Source organism: Leuciscus leuciscus (genome assembly GCF_965113295.1).
Source record: "Leuciscus leuciscus genome assembly, chromosome: 20".
In the NCBI taxonomy this organism is placed as follows: Eukaryota; Metazoa; Chordata; class Actinopteri; order Cypriniformes; family Leuciscidae; genus Leuciscus; species Leuciscus leuciscus.
Genome location: NC_138744.1, coordinates 7999019 through 8016352, shown reverse-complemented (window position 1 = coordinate 8016352; position 17334 = coordinate 7999019). Strand labels below are relative to the sequence as shown.

General features: G+C 36.3%; 3 protein-coding genes across 3 annotated transcripts; 1 reads left to right on the top strand and 2 right to left on the bottom strand.

Moving 5' to 3' along the window:
* Nucleotides 1–190: 190 nt before the first annotated feature.
* Nucleotides 191–1571, bottom strand: tmem42a (transmembrane protein 42a). The gene is made up of 3 exons (XM_082150966.1): nucleotides 1255–1571; nucleotides 780–926; nucleotides 191–702 (listed from the first exon to the last, which is right to left on the bottom strand). Exons 1-3 carry the CDS (start codon nucleotides 1426–1428, stop codon nucleotides 559–561), a joined length of 465 nt encoding a protein of 154 aa, XP_082007092.1. The 5' UTR covers nucleotides 1429–1571; the 3' UTR covers nucleotides 191–558.
* Nucleotides 1572–2128: 557 nt separating this feature from the next.
* kiaa1143 (KIAA1143 ortholog) lies at nucleotides 2129–6996 on the top strand. Its single transcript, XM_082150965.1, has 3 exons — nucleotides 2129–2343; nucleotides 2516–2669; nucleotides 6186–6996. Exons 1-3 carry the CDS (start codon nucleotides 2236–2238, stop codon nucleotides 6392–6394), a joined length of 471 nt encoding a protein of 156 aa, XP_082007091.1. The 5' UTR covers nucleotides 2129–2235; the 3' UTR covers nucleotides 6395–6996.
* A 1042-nt stretch (nucleotides 6997–8038) lies between these two features.
* On the bottom strand, nucleotides 8039–17217 carry gpd1l (glycerol-3-phosphate dehydrogenase 1 like). The gene is made up of 8 exons (XM_082150959.1): nucleotides 17063–17217; nucleotides 16516–16693; nucleotides 16283–16423; nucleotides 14856–14994; nucleotides 13150–13262; nucleotides 11205–11441; nucleotides 10954–11060; nucleotides 8039–9683 (listed from the first exon to the last, which is right to left on the bottom strand). Exons 1-8 carry the CDS (start codon nucleotides 17104–17106, stop codon nucleotides 9587–9589), a joined length of 1056 nt encoding a protein of 351 aa, XP_082007085.1. The 5' UTR covers nucleotides 17107–17217; the 3' UTR covers nucleotides 8039–9586.
* Nucleotides 17218–17334: the final 117 nt, after the last annotated feature.

Here is a 17334-nt window from a genome sequence, read left to right as displayed (position 1 = left end):
TAAAGAGGTTTTACTTTGGAAGACTTGAAAAAATATGTATTAGAGGAATATTAAGTTTAGCAGTGAAACAAAATGAGATTTAATCCAATGCAGCTGTATTTGGTCAAATATACAGCAAAAATAAACACATTTAAAAAATAAAGAGTGTTTGTGTATCAGCATTATATATTTACACAGTATGACATACATATTTAAGGTAGTAGTAACCAAGAGTATAAATTAATTTATTATAAACTTGCATAATGTGCCCTTGACAGCTGAAGTATGCATTAACCTACATGATTGAGGCAGGACTGTAGGCACAAAGTGAGACACATTTCAAGGCTTTGCATCGTGTCATTATTAACATTACCATGATGCACATAGAACAATAATAAATTAACTACACCGATTTTAAAAAACAATCCCATGACAGAAATACAAACATTCAGCATCATATCATACAAGTTGTGCATAATTCTTATTAGCTCAATAGCTTTACATGGTTTAAGTTACACACCATCTGACTTGATTGATTTGACTTCAAGCATTAGATAAGGCAATGTTTGTGTTGTTCTGTCACTCATATTTCTTATCCACATTTTCCTGTGGAGCCTGAGGAGTCGATCCATGCAAGACAAGAAGCCCTGTCAGGGTCAAAACGATGCCAACCCACCACAACGTGGCATGAGTTTCGCCAAAGATCACATGTCCAAGGAAAGCCTGGGGGAAAGACAATGCATATTAAATGAGTAAGTAACTAGTTTCTAATATGAACTTGAGGGTTTGAGCAATCTTACAGAGAAGATAAAATTTGAGGCAGTGGTGGTCACAGTGGCCCGGGCAGAGGAAGACGAGTGTCGGAGGGCTTTGGCGAAGAAGGTCCACATCACAGCATTGCAGGTGAACAGAAGACCTCCACAAAGCAGACGCAGAGGTATGTGTAACTGTGATTAATGACAACATTAAAATGACATTATGTTCATTGTTCATTTAAGGCGAGACACTACAGGCAAAAACTGTTTTTTATGCATCTGTCAATTTGAAGATTTTGGCTTTTCATAAAATGTTTTTTCAGACTAAACTCAATCAACTGGGGAAGTATGGTGATATCTATTAGTAACAAATTTTTTCACCTGAGGTGTCTTGCCTTACACACACACACACACACACATATGCATACATATATCTGATATAAGAAGAATATATACTATATATATATATATATAGAGAGAGAGAGAGAGAGAGAGAGAGAGCGAGAGAAACACTTCTTACCCAGTCACAAGCTGTGGTATCAACTCCTGTAGTGTTTCCCTGTCCATCTATCCAGATCAGCGCTGTTTCACACACACCTTTCAGATAATCAGCACCCAAGGACAACTTAGCAGAAGATGATGCTAAAGCTGCCAAAAAACCCGCGATCAACGCATAAAACACCCCAGGCAACATAATTCCAGCTCGGTCCTACTGCCTCACCCAGACTTGACTATGGTAACACCACTACTTTACCACCATCTTTAAAATTTTAAGACATCAAATGATAATGAAACTTCCTACTGTGCATCACAGAAATAGGTAGAACAGGTAGAGTGCATAGAGTGACATTCAGCATGAATCACGTAGTCCATAATGGGCGGGACTTAAAAAAAAACATGCACTGTTGACCTAAATAAAAACGTCTTATTTTACATCTTTACCCCGTGTAATTTGTTTTTTAATGTTGAAGTGTCATTACTTATGTGAAAATGATCACCTAGACCACTGCTGAAAAATATGTAGGCGTCTTGTGATGCGTGTTACTTTTCTCAATGCTGTTCATAATGGACCAATCACAATCGTTTGTGATCACTGCATAATCACAGATTTGTACAAATCAGTTTGTCGGAATTGCTTTTTTTGGATTTCAATTTGTATAACAAATAATAGCTATTAAAATCTATATCTAATCGATTATACAGTTTAGTATACAAATGTCTCAAATCGGGGAAAAAACACTCCGTAATATAAACGGGGCTCAATGGAGAATTCGGCTTTCTGAGCCGCCAAGCGCCTCTTGAGGAAAACAAATGTCGTGGAAAGTTATTATCCAGCAACGTTTGCTGCTCAATGGAAGAAATCATGAAGGCGCGCGCTGATTGGTTATTCACAGGCACTTATTGATGACGCAAAATTTACACGCCTGGCTTTTGTGTGTTTAGTGTATGTGAAACATTAAGCACGTTTACAGTTTATCGGTCTGATTTGAACTAAAACACAATGAGTAAAAAGGGTAACGTATCATGGGTGAAGCCAGCCGAACCATCTTTTCTGAAGAAATTTAAGAATGATGTTGGTTATAAAGAAGGGCCGACAGTGGACACTAAGGTAAGTGTTGTTAGTCACGTTGGTCATGCCTCAAAACAGTGAGATGCTAGCGTAAAAATGCTATCTGAACGCATGTCTCCTAAATGTTGTCTAGCCATAGGTTTTCAGACGGCCTCTATTGTATTGCTGTTTAGTGTAGGAAATGAAGTAAATGTCGTTGTTGTTGTTGCAGAAGCAGCAGATGCCGCAGTGTGATGATGGTGACAGTGCTGACAGTGATCGGGAGGACGAGATGCCGCAGGTCGTGGTCTTGAAGAAGGGAGATCTGAGTGCTGAAGAGGTTCTGAAAGTCAAAAAAGACACAAAGGACACAGACTCAGACACAGGTAATGCGTTGTACGTGCGTTGCTTTCATGGATAAGAATGTGATCAAACCAAACCTTTCTTGCAATTCTAAGTAAATTCTTGATGATGACCCACATAACTTACTCTAAACATACTCTAAATGCAATAATTATCTCAATTACGATTAAATAAAGGTGCATGTTTTATATATATATATATATATATATATATATATATATATATATTCGTTTTATGAAAGAACTAGAGCTATATTATGAAACGTTAAAAATAATAAAATGTAAAAAAAAAAATACTAATGTAATTATACTATACAATACATATCTGCAATAAGACTGTAGGATAAATCAAATCACAAGAGAATCGCCTATTACATAACACCAGAACTTAGATAACAGGTAGGTAAACTAAGAGGTGGGATTTTCTATCTCAATAGATTGCATCAGATTTTACAAAATGCAACATTACTTGAGTCTTATTTGCAGAGGTGTGGACTCGAGTCATGTGACTTGGACTCGAGTCAGACTCGAGTCATGAATTTGATGACTTCAGACTCGACAAAATGTACAAAGACTTGGACTTTAACATCAATGACTCGTGACTTCACTTGGACTTGCGCCTTTTGACTCGAGAATACTTGCTACTTCCCATGAAAACTGGGGAAAAAAATGTCCACACGGCCGCGCCGCTCTCAGTTTATCTGCATCTGTGAAAAAAAAGCTGCATGCAGCGAGCGCGCGCGCTGCCTGCACGACATCCAATCACTGTAGTCCCACGTTGTTTTGATTCGACAGCATCTAACGCCCGTTTCACACAAACTCCGTTTGCAGTGCGTATGCGCCAGCGGTGCGTATTTTTTTCCGTACCCATGTTAACAGGTAGAGCTTTCACACTGCACGCGGTTGCAGTCCGTCGATCCGTTCCAGGTGCGGTGCGTATACAGCAGTGCCGCGATCGTTTCCGCACCGAGTCTATTTCTGCTGTGCTGCACATGTGCTGCACGCGCTGAATTAAAGTGACAGCGCATGTTTCGTGGTCAAAATGAACACAGATTGACCTAAAAATTTAGTAATTTCACCATAAACGCGATTAATTAAATAAAATGTTGTAATCTCACCATAAATGTATTTAATTAAATACTATTTTCACTTTAAGACCAGGGTAAAGCAAGGAAAACTACAATTTACCTCAACAAGGCGACATAATGAACGACACTCGTCTCATTCGTGGAGGTGGAAAAACATGTTCCTTATTGTGACATGCGAGATTTTTTGTATTAATTTAAATATAAAATAAAAGACATGAGAGTCGGCTGTTTTTTTATACAAGTAGCCTACATGGTTAAATATTTGACCACTTGCTTTATAAGTAGAAGTAATGCATTGAATAATAGGCCTATACGTTGTTTAAATTGTGTTTAAACGTGCATACGTCTATTAAAGAGTGTATATGTGTACAAAGAAAGAGAATCGCAATGCTGAGACGTTAAGTCCGGGGTAGCCTAAATCAAGGGAAAATACATATTTCAACAAGGCAACATAACACTCGTCTCATTCGTGGAGGTGGAAAAACAAGTTCTTTGTGACATGCGAGATTTATTGTATAAAGATTTAAATTATGCAAAAGAAAGAGTATGAGTCTGCTGTTTTTGTCAATTTTAAGTTTTAATTTAAAATGTAGGCTATGCGATTTTAATATAAGTACATGGTTAAATATTTTACCACTTGCTTGAGCAACTTAATATATAATTATATAAGAGTAATGCATTAAATAATACGTTGTTTAAATTGTATTTAAACGTGAATACGTCTATTAAAGAGTGTATACGTGTGTACAAAGAGAATCGCAATGCTGACAATTTTTTTTTTTAAAATAAAAGATGCTAATAATAACTTCTGGATTTGAAATATAATAGTGAGTATGTATTTGTGGTACAGCCGCGGATCACGCACTGCAAACGCAGCATATGCGAAAGCACTATTGCGCGTGCTGGTCTTGCACCGCATACGCACTGCAACACGCATTCCAATTATATTATCAGGTTGGTCCAGTTTTTCAGAAGTGATAATTTTGAGGAGTGAGGATTTTATTGATGACAATGACATGTTTAAAAAGGTTTAGGCTAAAACGACCCATGTCTAATTCGAAAGTTAAACTGTTTTGCAATATGAGGTTAATACAATACAGGACTGAAGCTGCATGCTGTGCATTGTTCTAGTGCAATATGCTGTTGAAATACAAGCATTTTTTGTGAAAATTTAATTTTCTGTTTTTTACTGTATTTGATTAATGTCATTGTATAAAAAGAGGTTTAAATAAATACAAATCTTACAGACGTACATGATTTGTATAAATTTTATTTCTGTGGTAAGAGGACTTGAAATGACTCGAAACTAAAATGGTAGGACTTTGGACTCGACTTGAGACTTGTTGGCTTTGACTTTTGACTCGACTCGGGACTTGCCTCATCTTTGACTCGACTTGACTCGGGACTCGAGGGCAAAGACTTGAGACTTACTTGTGACTTGCATAACAATGACTTTGTCCCACCTCTGCTTATTTGATAAAAATATTTTATTTTAGATAATATAGAGTGATGTCCAAATCAAAAACCTTTAGGAGAATCATCAAACAAAGATTTTACATTCTCATATATATATATATATATATATATATATATATATATATATATATATATATATATATATATATATATATATATATATATATATATATACACGCACACTTTTTATTATTTTTTACGTTTCATAATATAGCTTAAGTTCTTTCATAAAACGAGTACAATTAATATTGGTACAGTATTCACATTAAAAGATTTTATTCATAAGAAAAGGTTTCATTTTTTAACGACACTGACATATTTAGGTATTCCATCTAAATATTTCTTTTGTTAATTAAATGTATTAAATATTTTAGTCCTCCACATTCCTTTCTGAGTTGTTGTGTGTTGCTCAGAGACTGAATGTGGTTGATGGCAGATTTATTTACTTGCATAAAAATGAAAAGAAAGAAAGAAGATAATTACGCAAGCTCTTTGGCCTTCTGCTGTGAAATTGCACAGTCACATTCTGAATATTTAAATTGCTTAGCGGCTGTTCTCAAAGCTTGTGCAATGGGAATTTGTTCTCATTGTATAGACTACTGTGATGGATTGAATTGATATTTTTTTATATCCCCATTTTATTAGTCTTTTCACTGAAGAAAATTCAGTAACATAAATAATTACTATTAGACAAGTTTTATTATGTGCTTTTATTTGAGACAGTGAGCAAATATGCAATTTATTTTTTCAGTTGGCTTCTTTAAATGTTATATTATTTCTGTCTGGTTACTGGTCTGTTAATGATAGTTACTTGCGACGCATATAAATGTTTCTTATAACAAAGCTGGCAGGTAGATTTGTAGAGGTCTGAGAGTTATGACGGGAAAAGTAAAAAATCGATCCAGTCTCCCTTAATGTTCTGGTGTTCAGTGAGTATAAAGTCATTCATTAAAATAAATGGTTTCATTTTCTCCAGATGAACAGCCTCCAACTGATGGAAAGATCGTCTTTAAGAAGCCTGTCAAACGCTCCTCTGATAAATTCAAAGGCATTACGGCCAGCTCTAGCAAGAAGAAGAAGAAAAGCGAGGATGGCGACAAGAAAGAGTCAAAAGCTGGTGTGAAGGTGAAGAACAACAGTCTGCTGTCTTTTGGTGATGATGATGATGATGATGAGGAAGACTAGTTTGACATGGATTCAAGCATTTCTTTTGATCAGATTGTGTCTCAGACTGGTCCTTGAAATGACCAATCTGCTCTTTTAAAAATATATTTGTGTGTGTGTAGATGGTGATCGATGTATATAGATGTTTGTGAGAGTGATCAAGTCCATGCAGCTTATTTGTTAAATAATTTTGTTAAACGGGTCATTATGAGCCTCTGAAGGGTCATCAATAGCAGGAAGTAACTATATATAACAACATCAGAATCATTAATAATGACAGTTTTTTAAAACGTATGGGCAAAAAGAGAGACAAAAACATCTGGAACAATCAGAAATGAAAATATGATAGAAAATGGAACATAGAGGTTGATTTCAAAGAGGCTATTCAGTGTTTCATAGAAATGAAACGGTCCTGTTCGAGATGTCCAACAGGATGTACATATATGGCTTCTATGAAGGAGCTGTGCAGTTACCCTTTTTATCTTTGTTTTAGGTTTTTGTTTCGCAAAACGTTGACACTCAAAATCCCTGATTCGGGGACTTTTGCAGTTGTATTTTATTATACATTGTGTCCCATTTAGAGGAAAGAAAATGCATTCTGGAATAAAATGTTTTTACCACCATTTGTCTTGTGCTGCAACTCGAAATTCTGAAGATAAATCATGTGTCTGTGTTCAGGAAGAAATCTCATAAAACAAATCTAAATAGGATATTTTATCAGCATTATCAGGTTGAGTGAAATTACACTTTAAGAAAAGAAAAAAAGAGGAATAAATACAGCCAATAGTGTTTGGCATAGACATTGATATTAATATATAACTTCCTGTATATTTTGTGGTTCTGTCCAAAATAATATCCAAAGGATATAATAATAACAGATCATATATAATAACAGATAATACTTACACAAACACATACATCATGTATATATATATATATATACTTAGATGAAATAAATACCTAAATTCAATATTTAATTAAATGTATTAAATACATTTACTCTGAATATTTTAGTCCACATTCCTTTCCGAGTTGGTGAGTGTTGCTCAAACTGAATGTGGTTGATTGGTTTCTCTTGCATAAATATTATATATTTATTTATATGTATTAAAGAATAAATGTTTATGCAAGAGAAACCAAGCCTATCATCAACCACATTCAGTGTGAGCAACACTCACCAACTCGGAAAGGAATGTGGAGGACTAAAATATTCAGAGTAAATGTATTTAATACATTTAATTAAATATTGAATGTGTGTGTGTTTTAATTAACCACAATTTAATTTGTTATAGGCCTATCATAAGTTTTAATTGCATGTTCTTCAATAAATAAATAAAAATTATTGAGAGGGTAAAATGCTTTTCTTTCAGTTTACATATTGATTGTATTTTTATTTAGATGAATTAAAACCATAAAAATTATATAATTTGAGTTTTCATTTCTTCATCCACATAACTTGTGATCTACAGTTTACATATTGATTGTATTTTAATTTAGATAGACAGTTTTAATAAATATAATAAAAAATAATGTAATATGAGTTTTCAGTTCTTCTTCCACATAACTTGTGATCTACAATCTAAATTGTGACATCTTATGCTACTTTAGGATCTTAAAATGTTGCTTCATATTTAAACCAAGAACAATACATTAATGAAACAAACATTTAGCACAGAGATTTTTTTATTGGTTACTTTCAAAAGCAGCATTTGTTTAAAGTTCAGCCTTGATGACATTAGTTAGAACAACTTGCAAAGACGATCACATTCTCATCGGAGAGAATACAGGACGGGTTCATAAAACAACATGGAGCAGTTTTATATAGTTCATCCACTGGAGTGTTACACTGAGCTCACCGCAACATTTGCACAGTTTAATACTTTTATATGATTCAAACTCTTACATGAACACTGAAAAAAGAAAAACAACACAGGAATAATAGACACACTGTAACAGCTACATGCTAAGAGCTAATCTTTTAGTGTTAGGTATGACCTAACCGATCTGTAAGCACAGGACAGTGCTAAAAAAGGCCATTATGGATTCAAACACTAGCTGCTCACCTAACAAGCTCCCTTGTTTGAAAACTACAGATCTCCTTCCTTCATTATTTTCATAGTACAAATACAGATTAAGTATTTTTAATGCTAATCTCCATAAAGATGCGGGCACTAAAACGGTAACGTGAACTGTTGTTCAGCTTTTCAGGATTACTACATCAACGATTAGGGGTTTCAAACAAGATGTTAATGCATTCCTGAAGCGTAGATATGCAACATTGTATTATTTTAACACTAACACAATAAAAGTTGTAGTCAACAATGTTGTTCTGTAACAAGTCTTAAAAGCACTCAGTCCTAAAAGGGGGTTGCTGGGAAGTTGAGATGACAGATTTGAGCCCCTTTTATAGAATATATTGTCATTTAAAACAAAACAAACTCAAACCCAAAGTGAGTCCATTAAAATATTATTTGAAGTGTCTGAGAAATGTTCCTGACCAGTAAGGCATCTTCACATTTAAAGAAATCTAAATCTAATGTCTCCCAAAATGTTAGGTGCAAATGGCAGTTTCAACATTTATCAACATGAAACAATCAGAACTGAAATAATGAATGTGTATGTACACTTAGTATTAAACCTAGCTTGTGCCCTTGTGTCGAACGATGTGTAAAAGTACCCCCCGTTTTCTTTTTTATTAAGGATAGTGGTATTGTGCTGGTTCAAAAGGATATTAACACTCATGCAATTCATTGATTATAACGGAGGCGTTCTAGTCGTGTCGTGTCGCTCTCAATGTGGACGTGGAGTGAGCGTTTATGATTAGATCTCTCTATGGTCATTTCATAAAAATAAAAATAGGCATTTCATCTCATCTGTCAGTGAGGTGATATTGTGGACCATCCACAAGAGGGCAGTCAGACAGAGAGAAAATAGTTAAAAACTCCATATGGGCTCAAACAGAGTGAACAACACATGGCTTTTCCAAAAGAAAAACTGAGTACATTCTTTCATGTACAAAACCTGCGAGGTCGGAGGCAAACCCCTGAGTTCAAGCCTAATCATTAGTCAAAAACTGGAAAAGAGAAGCTTAAAATATAACATTGTATGTGTATACAATAGAAAATGAGAAGTGTTAGAGGTAGGACCACCTAACAGACCGTAGGGGGTGGAGGAGGGGGGCAGTCACCGGGGGTTCTGGTCCCTGTGAAACACTCACAGGTGCTCTGGATGGCTCTGCATGCAAGTGATCATGTCCTGAACCGGTTTGTCCTCGAAACAGATCTGATAAACAGCCGTGAACAGGGGGAACCTGGAGAATAATGCAGATTTGAGATGTCACCAATTTTGTAAATGCATCTTGACAAAGAACATTGTGCCCTAGAGTGAGTCATTTAAACGCCAGGTTGCTCCAGGGGGATTGTTACTGCAGTAGACATGTTCTGTAAGTCACTCTGAATAATACACAGTCTGTTAAATGAAGAACAGTCCAATGTATCCAGATGATTTTTAGACGATAAAAGCACAAATCCCACCTTCTAATATTAGGCACACCACCGTTCAAAAGTTGCTAAGATTTGTTTAATGTTTTTGAAAAAAGTCTCTTATTGACACCAAGGCCGAATTTATTTAATTCAAATGACAGTAAAATCAGGTATATTGTGAAATATTAATACAATTTTAAATACCTGTTTTCTATTTTAATACATTTTAAAACTTAGTTTATTCCTGTGATGCAAAGCTGAATTTCAGCATCATTACCTCAGTGTCACATGATCCTTCAGAAATTATTCTAATATGCTGATTTGATGCTCAAGAAACATTTATAATTGTTATTATCAATGTTGAAAACAGTTGTGCTGCTTAATATTTTGTGGAAACTGTGATACATTTTCTCTCAGGATTCTTTGATGAATACAAAGAAATAGAAAATTTTGCAACATTATAAATGCCTGTTTTGAACAAATTCACACATCTTTGCTGAATTAAAATGTAGCCTTTTAAACGGTAGTGTATATGTAAGATACATTTTTATCTAAATAAAAAAAAATTCAATAAAAAGAACTTTCTAAAATTAGCAAGTAGCAACAAATGTCCGTACTCTCTCTAAAATGGAAATTATCATCCAATAATTAAAATCATGTTATAATTTTGACATTCTGGCACATTTTTAAAAAGTATTTAATTGGTATTTTTATTTTGTTTGCAAGAATTACTAGAAAAATCACCACACTTTTCAGATGCTTCGACAAAATAATAATTCCATAAAATTTTTTTTTTAAATTCACTCTGCAAATGTTTTATAAAAATACTTATTTTTAATGCATAAGGACAGACACAGGGGGATAAAATGATGCATCAAAAAGAAGCACATTTATAAAATTCTAGAATCAGATCTCTTTTATATGGACTGTATTGCAAGGATACAATTTTTTAACTTTAGATTTTTATTCAGCATTGTGTCACGTGCATGAACACCACGTCAGGAGAATGTCAACCGACATAAAGGCTAATGCAAATATATAATACTATAAATAATACAGTTATAACAATATGACAGCCAAAAAAATGGTTACACATACTTATCAACTAGGCCCTTCTGTTTGAGGATGTGATAAACCTCAGCAGAAGTCAATGGTCCCTGAAGCTTTTGTCCATTTAACATCTCCTTCTCCAGTTCCTCGATGCTCTGAAAGAAAAATAAATCTGTATTGATCCTTTCTGCATCAGCAAATGTGCCTAATGCTCAGCATCTTCCTTCAATCCATAAACCGTACGTCACATGCCATCAGGCAAGTGGAGAAAGACCGAAACGGATGGGTTTTCTGTTTACCTTCCCTGTCCTGGCAAAAGCCTCTGCCACGCGCCGGTTTCGTCCTCCGTAGCAGGTGGTGATGAGGTCAGCCACGCCGCAGCTCTCGAGGAATGTGGCGGAGGACACGGAATCGTCTTTGCTGAAGAGTTTGGCGAAAGCGATCATCTCCATCAAGCCCAGCCGGATGACGGCTGCTTTGGTGTTGTCTCCACACCGCAGACCGTCACAGAAGCCTGCGCCCACCGCAACAATGTTCTAAAACAGGGACAAATAAGGATAGAAAGGTTATTAGAAGGCCAGAATGATGCAATGCATCCAGCACTTTCCAGAAATATGGTACAAATTAGTGTTCAGCCTATTAACTTTGTAAGCGATAAAAGCATAAATCCTGCTTTCCTATATTATATACACTACTGTTCAAAAGTTTGGTATTTGTACGATTTTTTTTATTTCATTTATTTGATTAAAAACAATAAAATGGTGAAATATTATTACAATTTAAAATAACTTTTCTATTTTAATCTACTTTAAAATGTAATTTATTCCTGTGATTGCAAAGCTGAATTCTTATTAGCCATTACTTTAGTTTTCAGTGTCACATTATCCTTCAGAAATTGTTTTAATATGCTAAAAATAGTGGTAAAATAAGCAAGCAAGGGTTATAAGAATACCAGTAAGATCTAAACTGGGGGTTCTGCGCAACATACTTCTGTGTTCATTTAAACAGGTTGCATCACTTCCAGGTCTTTTGTATAGAGCAGTTTTACTGAAGACACCTCTAAAAGGAGCAAGCAAAGATAAGCATAACCGATGTCCATCGCATATGCAGATTGATATCTAACAAAATATATTTTTTTTTCTTCTCACTAACATTTAGATCTTTAAATCGAATAAAACGGCAACAATCCATAAAAAACTAACTAGGTTTGCTGATTACCTTAAAAGTCCACAGTTATGGCCGTCAGTTCGTACTGCCGTTAACACTTTCTCCGACAAGCAGATGCAATGAGACATGTTTTCCTGTTTGTTTATGTGACGTTCGGCATAAAGCCTATTGGTAACTTTGGCAAATCAAATGCTGATGGACTTTACATAAGTATTCTGGGCTGGACATGTCTATGTGCAGAATCTATGGCAGATATACAATTACATAGAAAAAGAATGTAACAAATAACCAACAAATGATTCACTTAGAAAAGTAGTCCCACTTCAAAATTATGATGCAAACAACTGTACAGCTGATGCACAAAGAGGAAGAGAATAAGTTAGATTTGGGTCTATTTATCAAAGCTTAACAAAGCTATAATTTGGCTTTAGAAGACACATTTGGACCATTTTTACGATACTTTCATGGTACTTTTCTGTCTCTTTGGAGGCTGACAGCTTAAATTCCCATTCACTTTTATTATATGGGGGGAAAAGTACATTATTTAACATGTTAAAAAAAAATCATAATATATTATGGGGTTGCAACAACATAATTTTTTAATAAAAATTCGGTTATATTTATTTACCGTCATGTCGTTCCAAACCTGTATGACTTTCTTTCTTCTGCAGAACCCAAAAGGGGTTTTGAAGAATGTTGGTAACAACATTGTTGGTGGCCATTGACTTCCATTGTATGGATCAAAATAATGCCACTGAGACATTTCTAAAAACGTATTTTATGCTCCACAGAAGAAAGAAAGTCAAAGTTTTGGAATGAAATGAGGGCGAATGAATGATCTCTTTAGGTTGTAAAAAACCCAGAATATTTGTCAAAGCTTGCCAATGTTACAACGATTTTTACAATGTATTTACGAGGAGGAAGACAGCGGCCTTACAGCATCTAATTGTAAATTCAGCAGCGCAAGCTCTCTTCTTTACACAGAGGTCTGAGTCGTGCCCCCGAAGCCCTGCATCTCAGGTGCCTGCATCCAGATATTTCCCTTGGGATGAGCAGCAAGACAAGACTGATATTTACCTTGAGGGCTCCACAGAGCTCTACTGTGTCAGCATCATCCACCACGGTGATTCTGAAATTAGGCGTCTGCAGGAGCTCTTTGAACAAGTGGCCGTTCTCCAACACCTTGCTGCCTGTGGATCGAAGAAAATGTTTGTTGAGATTTCCCATGGTTCTTTTTAGCAAGTTACTATGTGTACAACAGTACACCCATTTAAACATGAGAGTGAATCCCATATATTTTCATTGTGAGCGTGTACGGAACACAGTTTGCTCCAGAAATTGCGATGACTGACATTGTGGTAATCACCATAGCAATGTTCTGCTGCCTTGTGTGTTTGGTATCCGCTATTTTTAATCAAAGTAATATTACAGTTTCCAAAGACTCGTTTTTAATATTATATATATTATATTATATTATGTTATACTATTTTAACTAAATCATTGCCAACAGAGCCGTCGTGTTTTGTCTATTCTTGGAAAGCTGCTTTGCAGAGCGTTCTCTTGAAGTGTTGCCATATCCACTTATTATAAGCGTTTTTGGGCTTGTTGTAAAGTGATCAAGTTTATGGAGTTATTAAAGTGGGAAGGTGCAGGTCGCACTAGTTTGGTCTTATTTATCTAACATCTCTAACGTGCATTTAAATATGTCATTAAAGGGGTCCTATATTGCCTTTTCACTTTTTCAACTTTAGTTAGTCTGTAATGTTGCTGTTTAATCATAAAAAAAGACCTGCAAGGTTACAAAGCTCAAAGTCCACTCCAAAAAGAGATATTTTATTTAACAGAATTCACTTTCCAAGAACTACAACGAACTAGAGTTTGGACTACAACGTGTTTTTTCCGGATCTTATGAAGTCATAATGTTACTCGCTATATCAAAGAGACAGTTTTTTTTTTGAAACGTTCCCAAAAAGATCTCACTTTAACGGGACAATCTGTTGTTTATGGATCTAAACTTTTAAGTATGTCTTATTATTTGTAGTTGTGTTTTCTATTAACAGTTCCCATTATACGTTTTATGTTGTTGTTAAGATGCAAACAAAGGGCAGAGCTTTGCCTGCGCTCGCCTGCTAGCCAACAATAGTGTTGATGTAGTGTTTACTGTAGCTTTTGTAAGCTCTCGCTTTTGTAAGACTGTTCACCACCCCTTAGGAAAATTAACCATTAACCATTCTTCAGGCTTCAAGTCTGAATCAGGCTTGAAATTAACACCATACTTAATATTTACACCTGAGCAGATGAAACTCACAGTAAGGTAAGGGGCGTGACATTTCCCAAACACGTGGTGTCAATCACAACATACTGGGACAGCTAACCAATCACAGCACATTTCGTATTTTGGAAGGAGGGGCTTCATCGAACTAACGACGCGTTCGAGCCAGACTGGGGAGAGAGGTGCTGTAATAATGTAAAATATGTGAAAAATAATGTGTTTCTGAACAATCAAGCATGAAAGCATATTCTAGTGCACCCACAAAACAAAATCTAGACTAAAAAGGGCATAATAGGACCCCTTTAACAACTGGTTGTCCAGTTCGGTTTCGTACACAATGCTATTTTTTGTAAATGCGGTTGTCACTCCTGCAAATTACTGAACTTTGTGTATACAGAACAGGATTAAGCGTTAACAAATGAACTGAATTTACCCGCAGTGTGTTCGTGGTATATGTGGTTCCTTACAAGCACCACTATCTACAGTATTTTCACAGTTTACATTCACTCACCAATGGTGCTCTCGCAGAACTTCTCGGCCGCCACTTCATTGGCAATGTTGGCCCCCATTAGGACACTGACATCGATGCCCATTTTTTCCCGGATGATGTCAGAGATGAGCTTCAATCCTTCTGGTCCTTCATCTATGCCCTACAAAGAAGGAAAAAAGAGAGAATTCTATCAACGCTCTTTTAATGTAGCATCACACCATTTCCCCCTCAGTAGATATAACTCTGAAACACAGATGTTAGGAGGACTATCTTTGCCTAATGACTCAAAAAATGAGGAGGAACACCAAAGCAGAACAAAAATAATAAGGGAGGTTGAATGAGTACACAAGAAATGGGCAGAAATCTGAAAAAGAAAACAGACAAAGCATATCTTTTTTAAATTATACACGGAACACTGTGAGAAATTTAATGAGGCTACTTTTCAAATAGCGAAGTGAAGAAGATGCATTTAATTTGGTGAGGTACAACTACAGAGATGAAGCCCTGAGTGGCATAGTCAGTAACAGAGGAGACAAACTAGCACCAGGAGGTAATTTGCACGCAAAGAGTTTGCCAGCAGGACAGAGGGCCCTTTTTTACCCATGAGTCACTCCACATATGGTGCACTGTGCTGAGATTTTAAAAAGACAAAGTCTGAGACTTCTCAGCATTCTTCAGTCCTGAACATCCCTGTCTGCATGGAAGAGGATTCTCAAGGTTTGACCAAAACTCGGGCTGTGTCAAAAATAGCCCCCTATACCCTCATTCCCTATTTCCTACATTAGTCCACTAATATAGTTCACTGGACGGAGTGAATGATGAGTGAGCGAATTCGGACACTGAGTATGCCGGAAGGGATGCTGCTTTTGCATAGTTTGTGCTTGCTGTTTAATAATCATTTGAAATTTAGCAAACCTGCAGCTTGAAAAGAAAAGATGAAAAGATTTATCTTGAACTCTGTCATGGAAACTACATATAAACCTTAATTAAACAATTTAACAATCAATTAAAAAGGAATTTATACCTGTATGGTATTACACTGTGCCCACATTGGAAAATTGATGGATGATTCAGCTGCGGGCAACCATCTTCTGGTCAGACGCGGGAATTAATTCAGTGTGCGACCTTCACAGTGCATTATGGGTATTCTCTAGCCGTTGAGCATACATCGGTTGTACACTCGGTTTTGCGGTGTATTGTGGGATTGCATTAGTGCACAGTCACACACATTAGGAGCAGTGAGTAGTGAACACACACGGGGAGCGATTAGTAGTTGGGTGAGTCTTTTCCTGCCGGTATTGAGAATCAAACCTGCGACTTTACAAGTCCAACTCTCTAACCATTAGGCCACAACTAGCCCAAAATAAAACCTTCCCTCTTCAGTATAGCTTAGGAAGCCTTTCAAAAAGCACTACAAGTCAATTCTGTACAATGCAGAGTATTCTCACTTTGATTAGTGTAATTCCACGAGCCTTCTCCGAAACGCAGCCGATCATCTCATCGCACAGTTTCCGGATGAATTGGTGAGGGACCACGAAAACCAGGAGGTCGGCACCATCCGCGGCATCCCGAAGCTGCGGCACAGCAACCTACCGGAAAAACACCATTAATCTGACACTTATTTCCACATCAGATCAAGCTAGCGTAAAACAATATTTATGCACCCCACCCACTGTCTTACCACATTCTCTGGGAGTTTGTAGCCTGGAAGATACTTGACATTCTCGTGCTCTGTGTTGATGATCTCAGAAAGCTTTTTGCCATTGACCATTTCTTCATACACCCACATCTTGACTGTTGTGGCAAAGCACTGGAGTTTCTGTGCATTGGAGCCAATAATTCTTGCAATAGCAGAGCCCCTTGGCACAGTACAACACAACAGTATCTTTAATCAAAATGCCAGTCTGTTGTTAAACAGCAGTTCACTGAGACGTTTCAAGCAGGGTTTACAACCCTGAGAAGCTGTTTTGCCAGCTGCAATCAAATGAGTGTTATGCAGCATGCAGCTCATCAGATCAAGTCATTAATCACTTGATTTTGCCCAGAATAACAATGTTTAACATAAGGACCTGAAAAACGATATTAATACGCAGGCAATTAAACTTGCGCTCCAGTTAATGTAAGTATTCTCTGAGCTATAGCAGTTGGTCCACGCCATATGTTCTATATATTAATCTCATTACCAATCACATATTGATCATATCTAATCATTACACGTTCATACTCACCAGTTTCCTGAACCAACAATACATACTTTCAGCGGAGCAGCCATCGCCACCTTTGCGATAAACTAGCGGATAAATGTTTCAAGTAAACAATATAGGCAATAATACTATAAAGTCAAGCAGTTTCTCGGTGGGAGGGAACGTGCTGGTCCACTTTTGACTGCGTCATCAATGATATCTAGGAATTCTGGGAGTTGTAGTTTTTTCTCTCATTTCTACAGGTTTCTTTTAGATGTTTAAAATAGTTGCTGTAAAAACCTTGACACACATTGGAG

Bases quoted from the DNA above. Each gene is read 5' to 3' on its own strand.
- tmem42a (XM_082150966.1), bottom strand. From the start codon at position 1,428: ATGTTGCCTGGGGTGTTTTATGCGTTGATCGCGGGTTTTTTGGCAGCT. The intron at 927-1,254 runs GTAAGAAGTGTT...CATTAATCACAG, and splicing joins ATACCACAGCTTGTGACTGG to TTACACATACCTCTGCGTCT. The intron at 703-779 runs GTAAGATTGCTC...TCTTTCCCCCAG, and splicing joins CCTCAAATTTTATCTTCTCT to GCTTTCCTTGGACATGTGAT.
- kiaa1143 (XM_082150965.1), top strand. From the start codon at position 2,236: ATGAGTAAAAAGGGTAACGTATCATGGGTGAAGCCAGCCGAACCATCT. The intron at 2,344-2,515 runs GTAAGTGTTGTT...TTGTTGTTGCAG, and splicing joins GGCCGACAGTGGACACTAAG to AAGCAGCAGATGCCGCAGTG. The intron at 2,670-6,185 runs GTAATGCGTTGT...CATTTTCTCCAG, and splicing joins GGACACAGACTCAGACACAG to ATGAACAGCCTCCAACTGAT.
- gpd1l (XM_082150959.1), bottom strand. From the start codon at position 17,106: ATGGCTGCTCCGCTGAAAGTATGTATTGTTGGTTCAGGAAACTG. The intron at 13,263-14,855 runs GTGAGTGAATGT...TTCGATCCACAG, and splicing joins GTTCTGCGAGAGCACCATTG to GCAGCAAGGTGTTGGAGAAC. The intron at 11,061-11,204 runs GTAAACAGAAAA...TTTTTCTTTCAG, and splicing joins CTTTTGCCAGGACAGGGAAG to AGCATCGAGGAACTGGAGAA.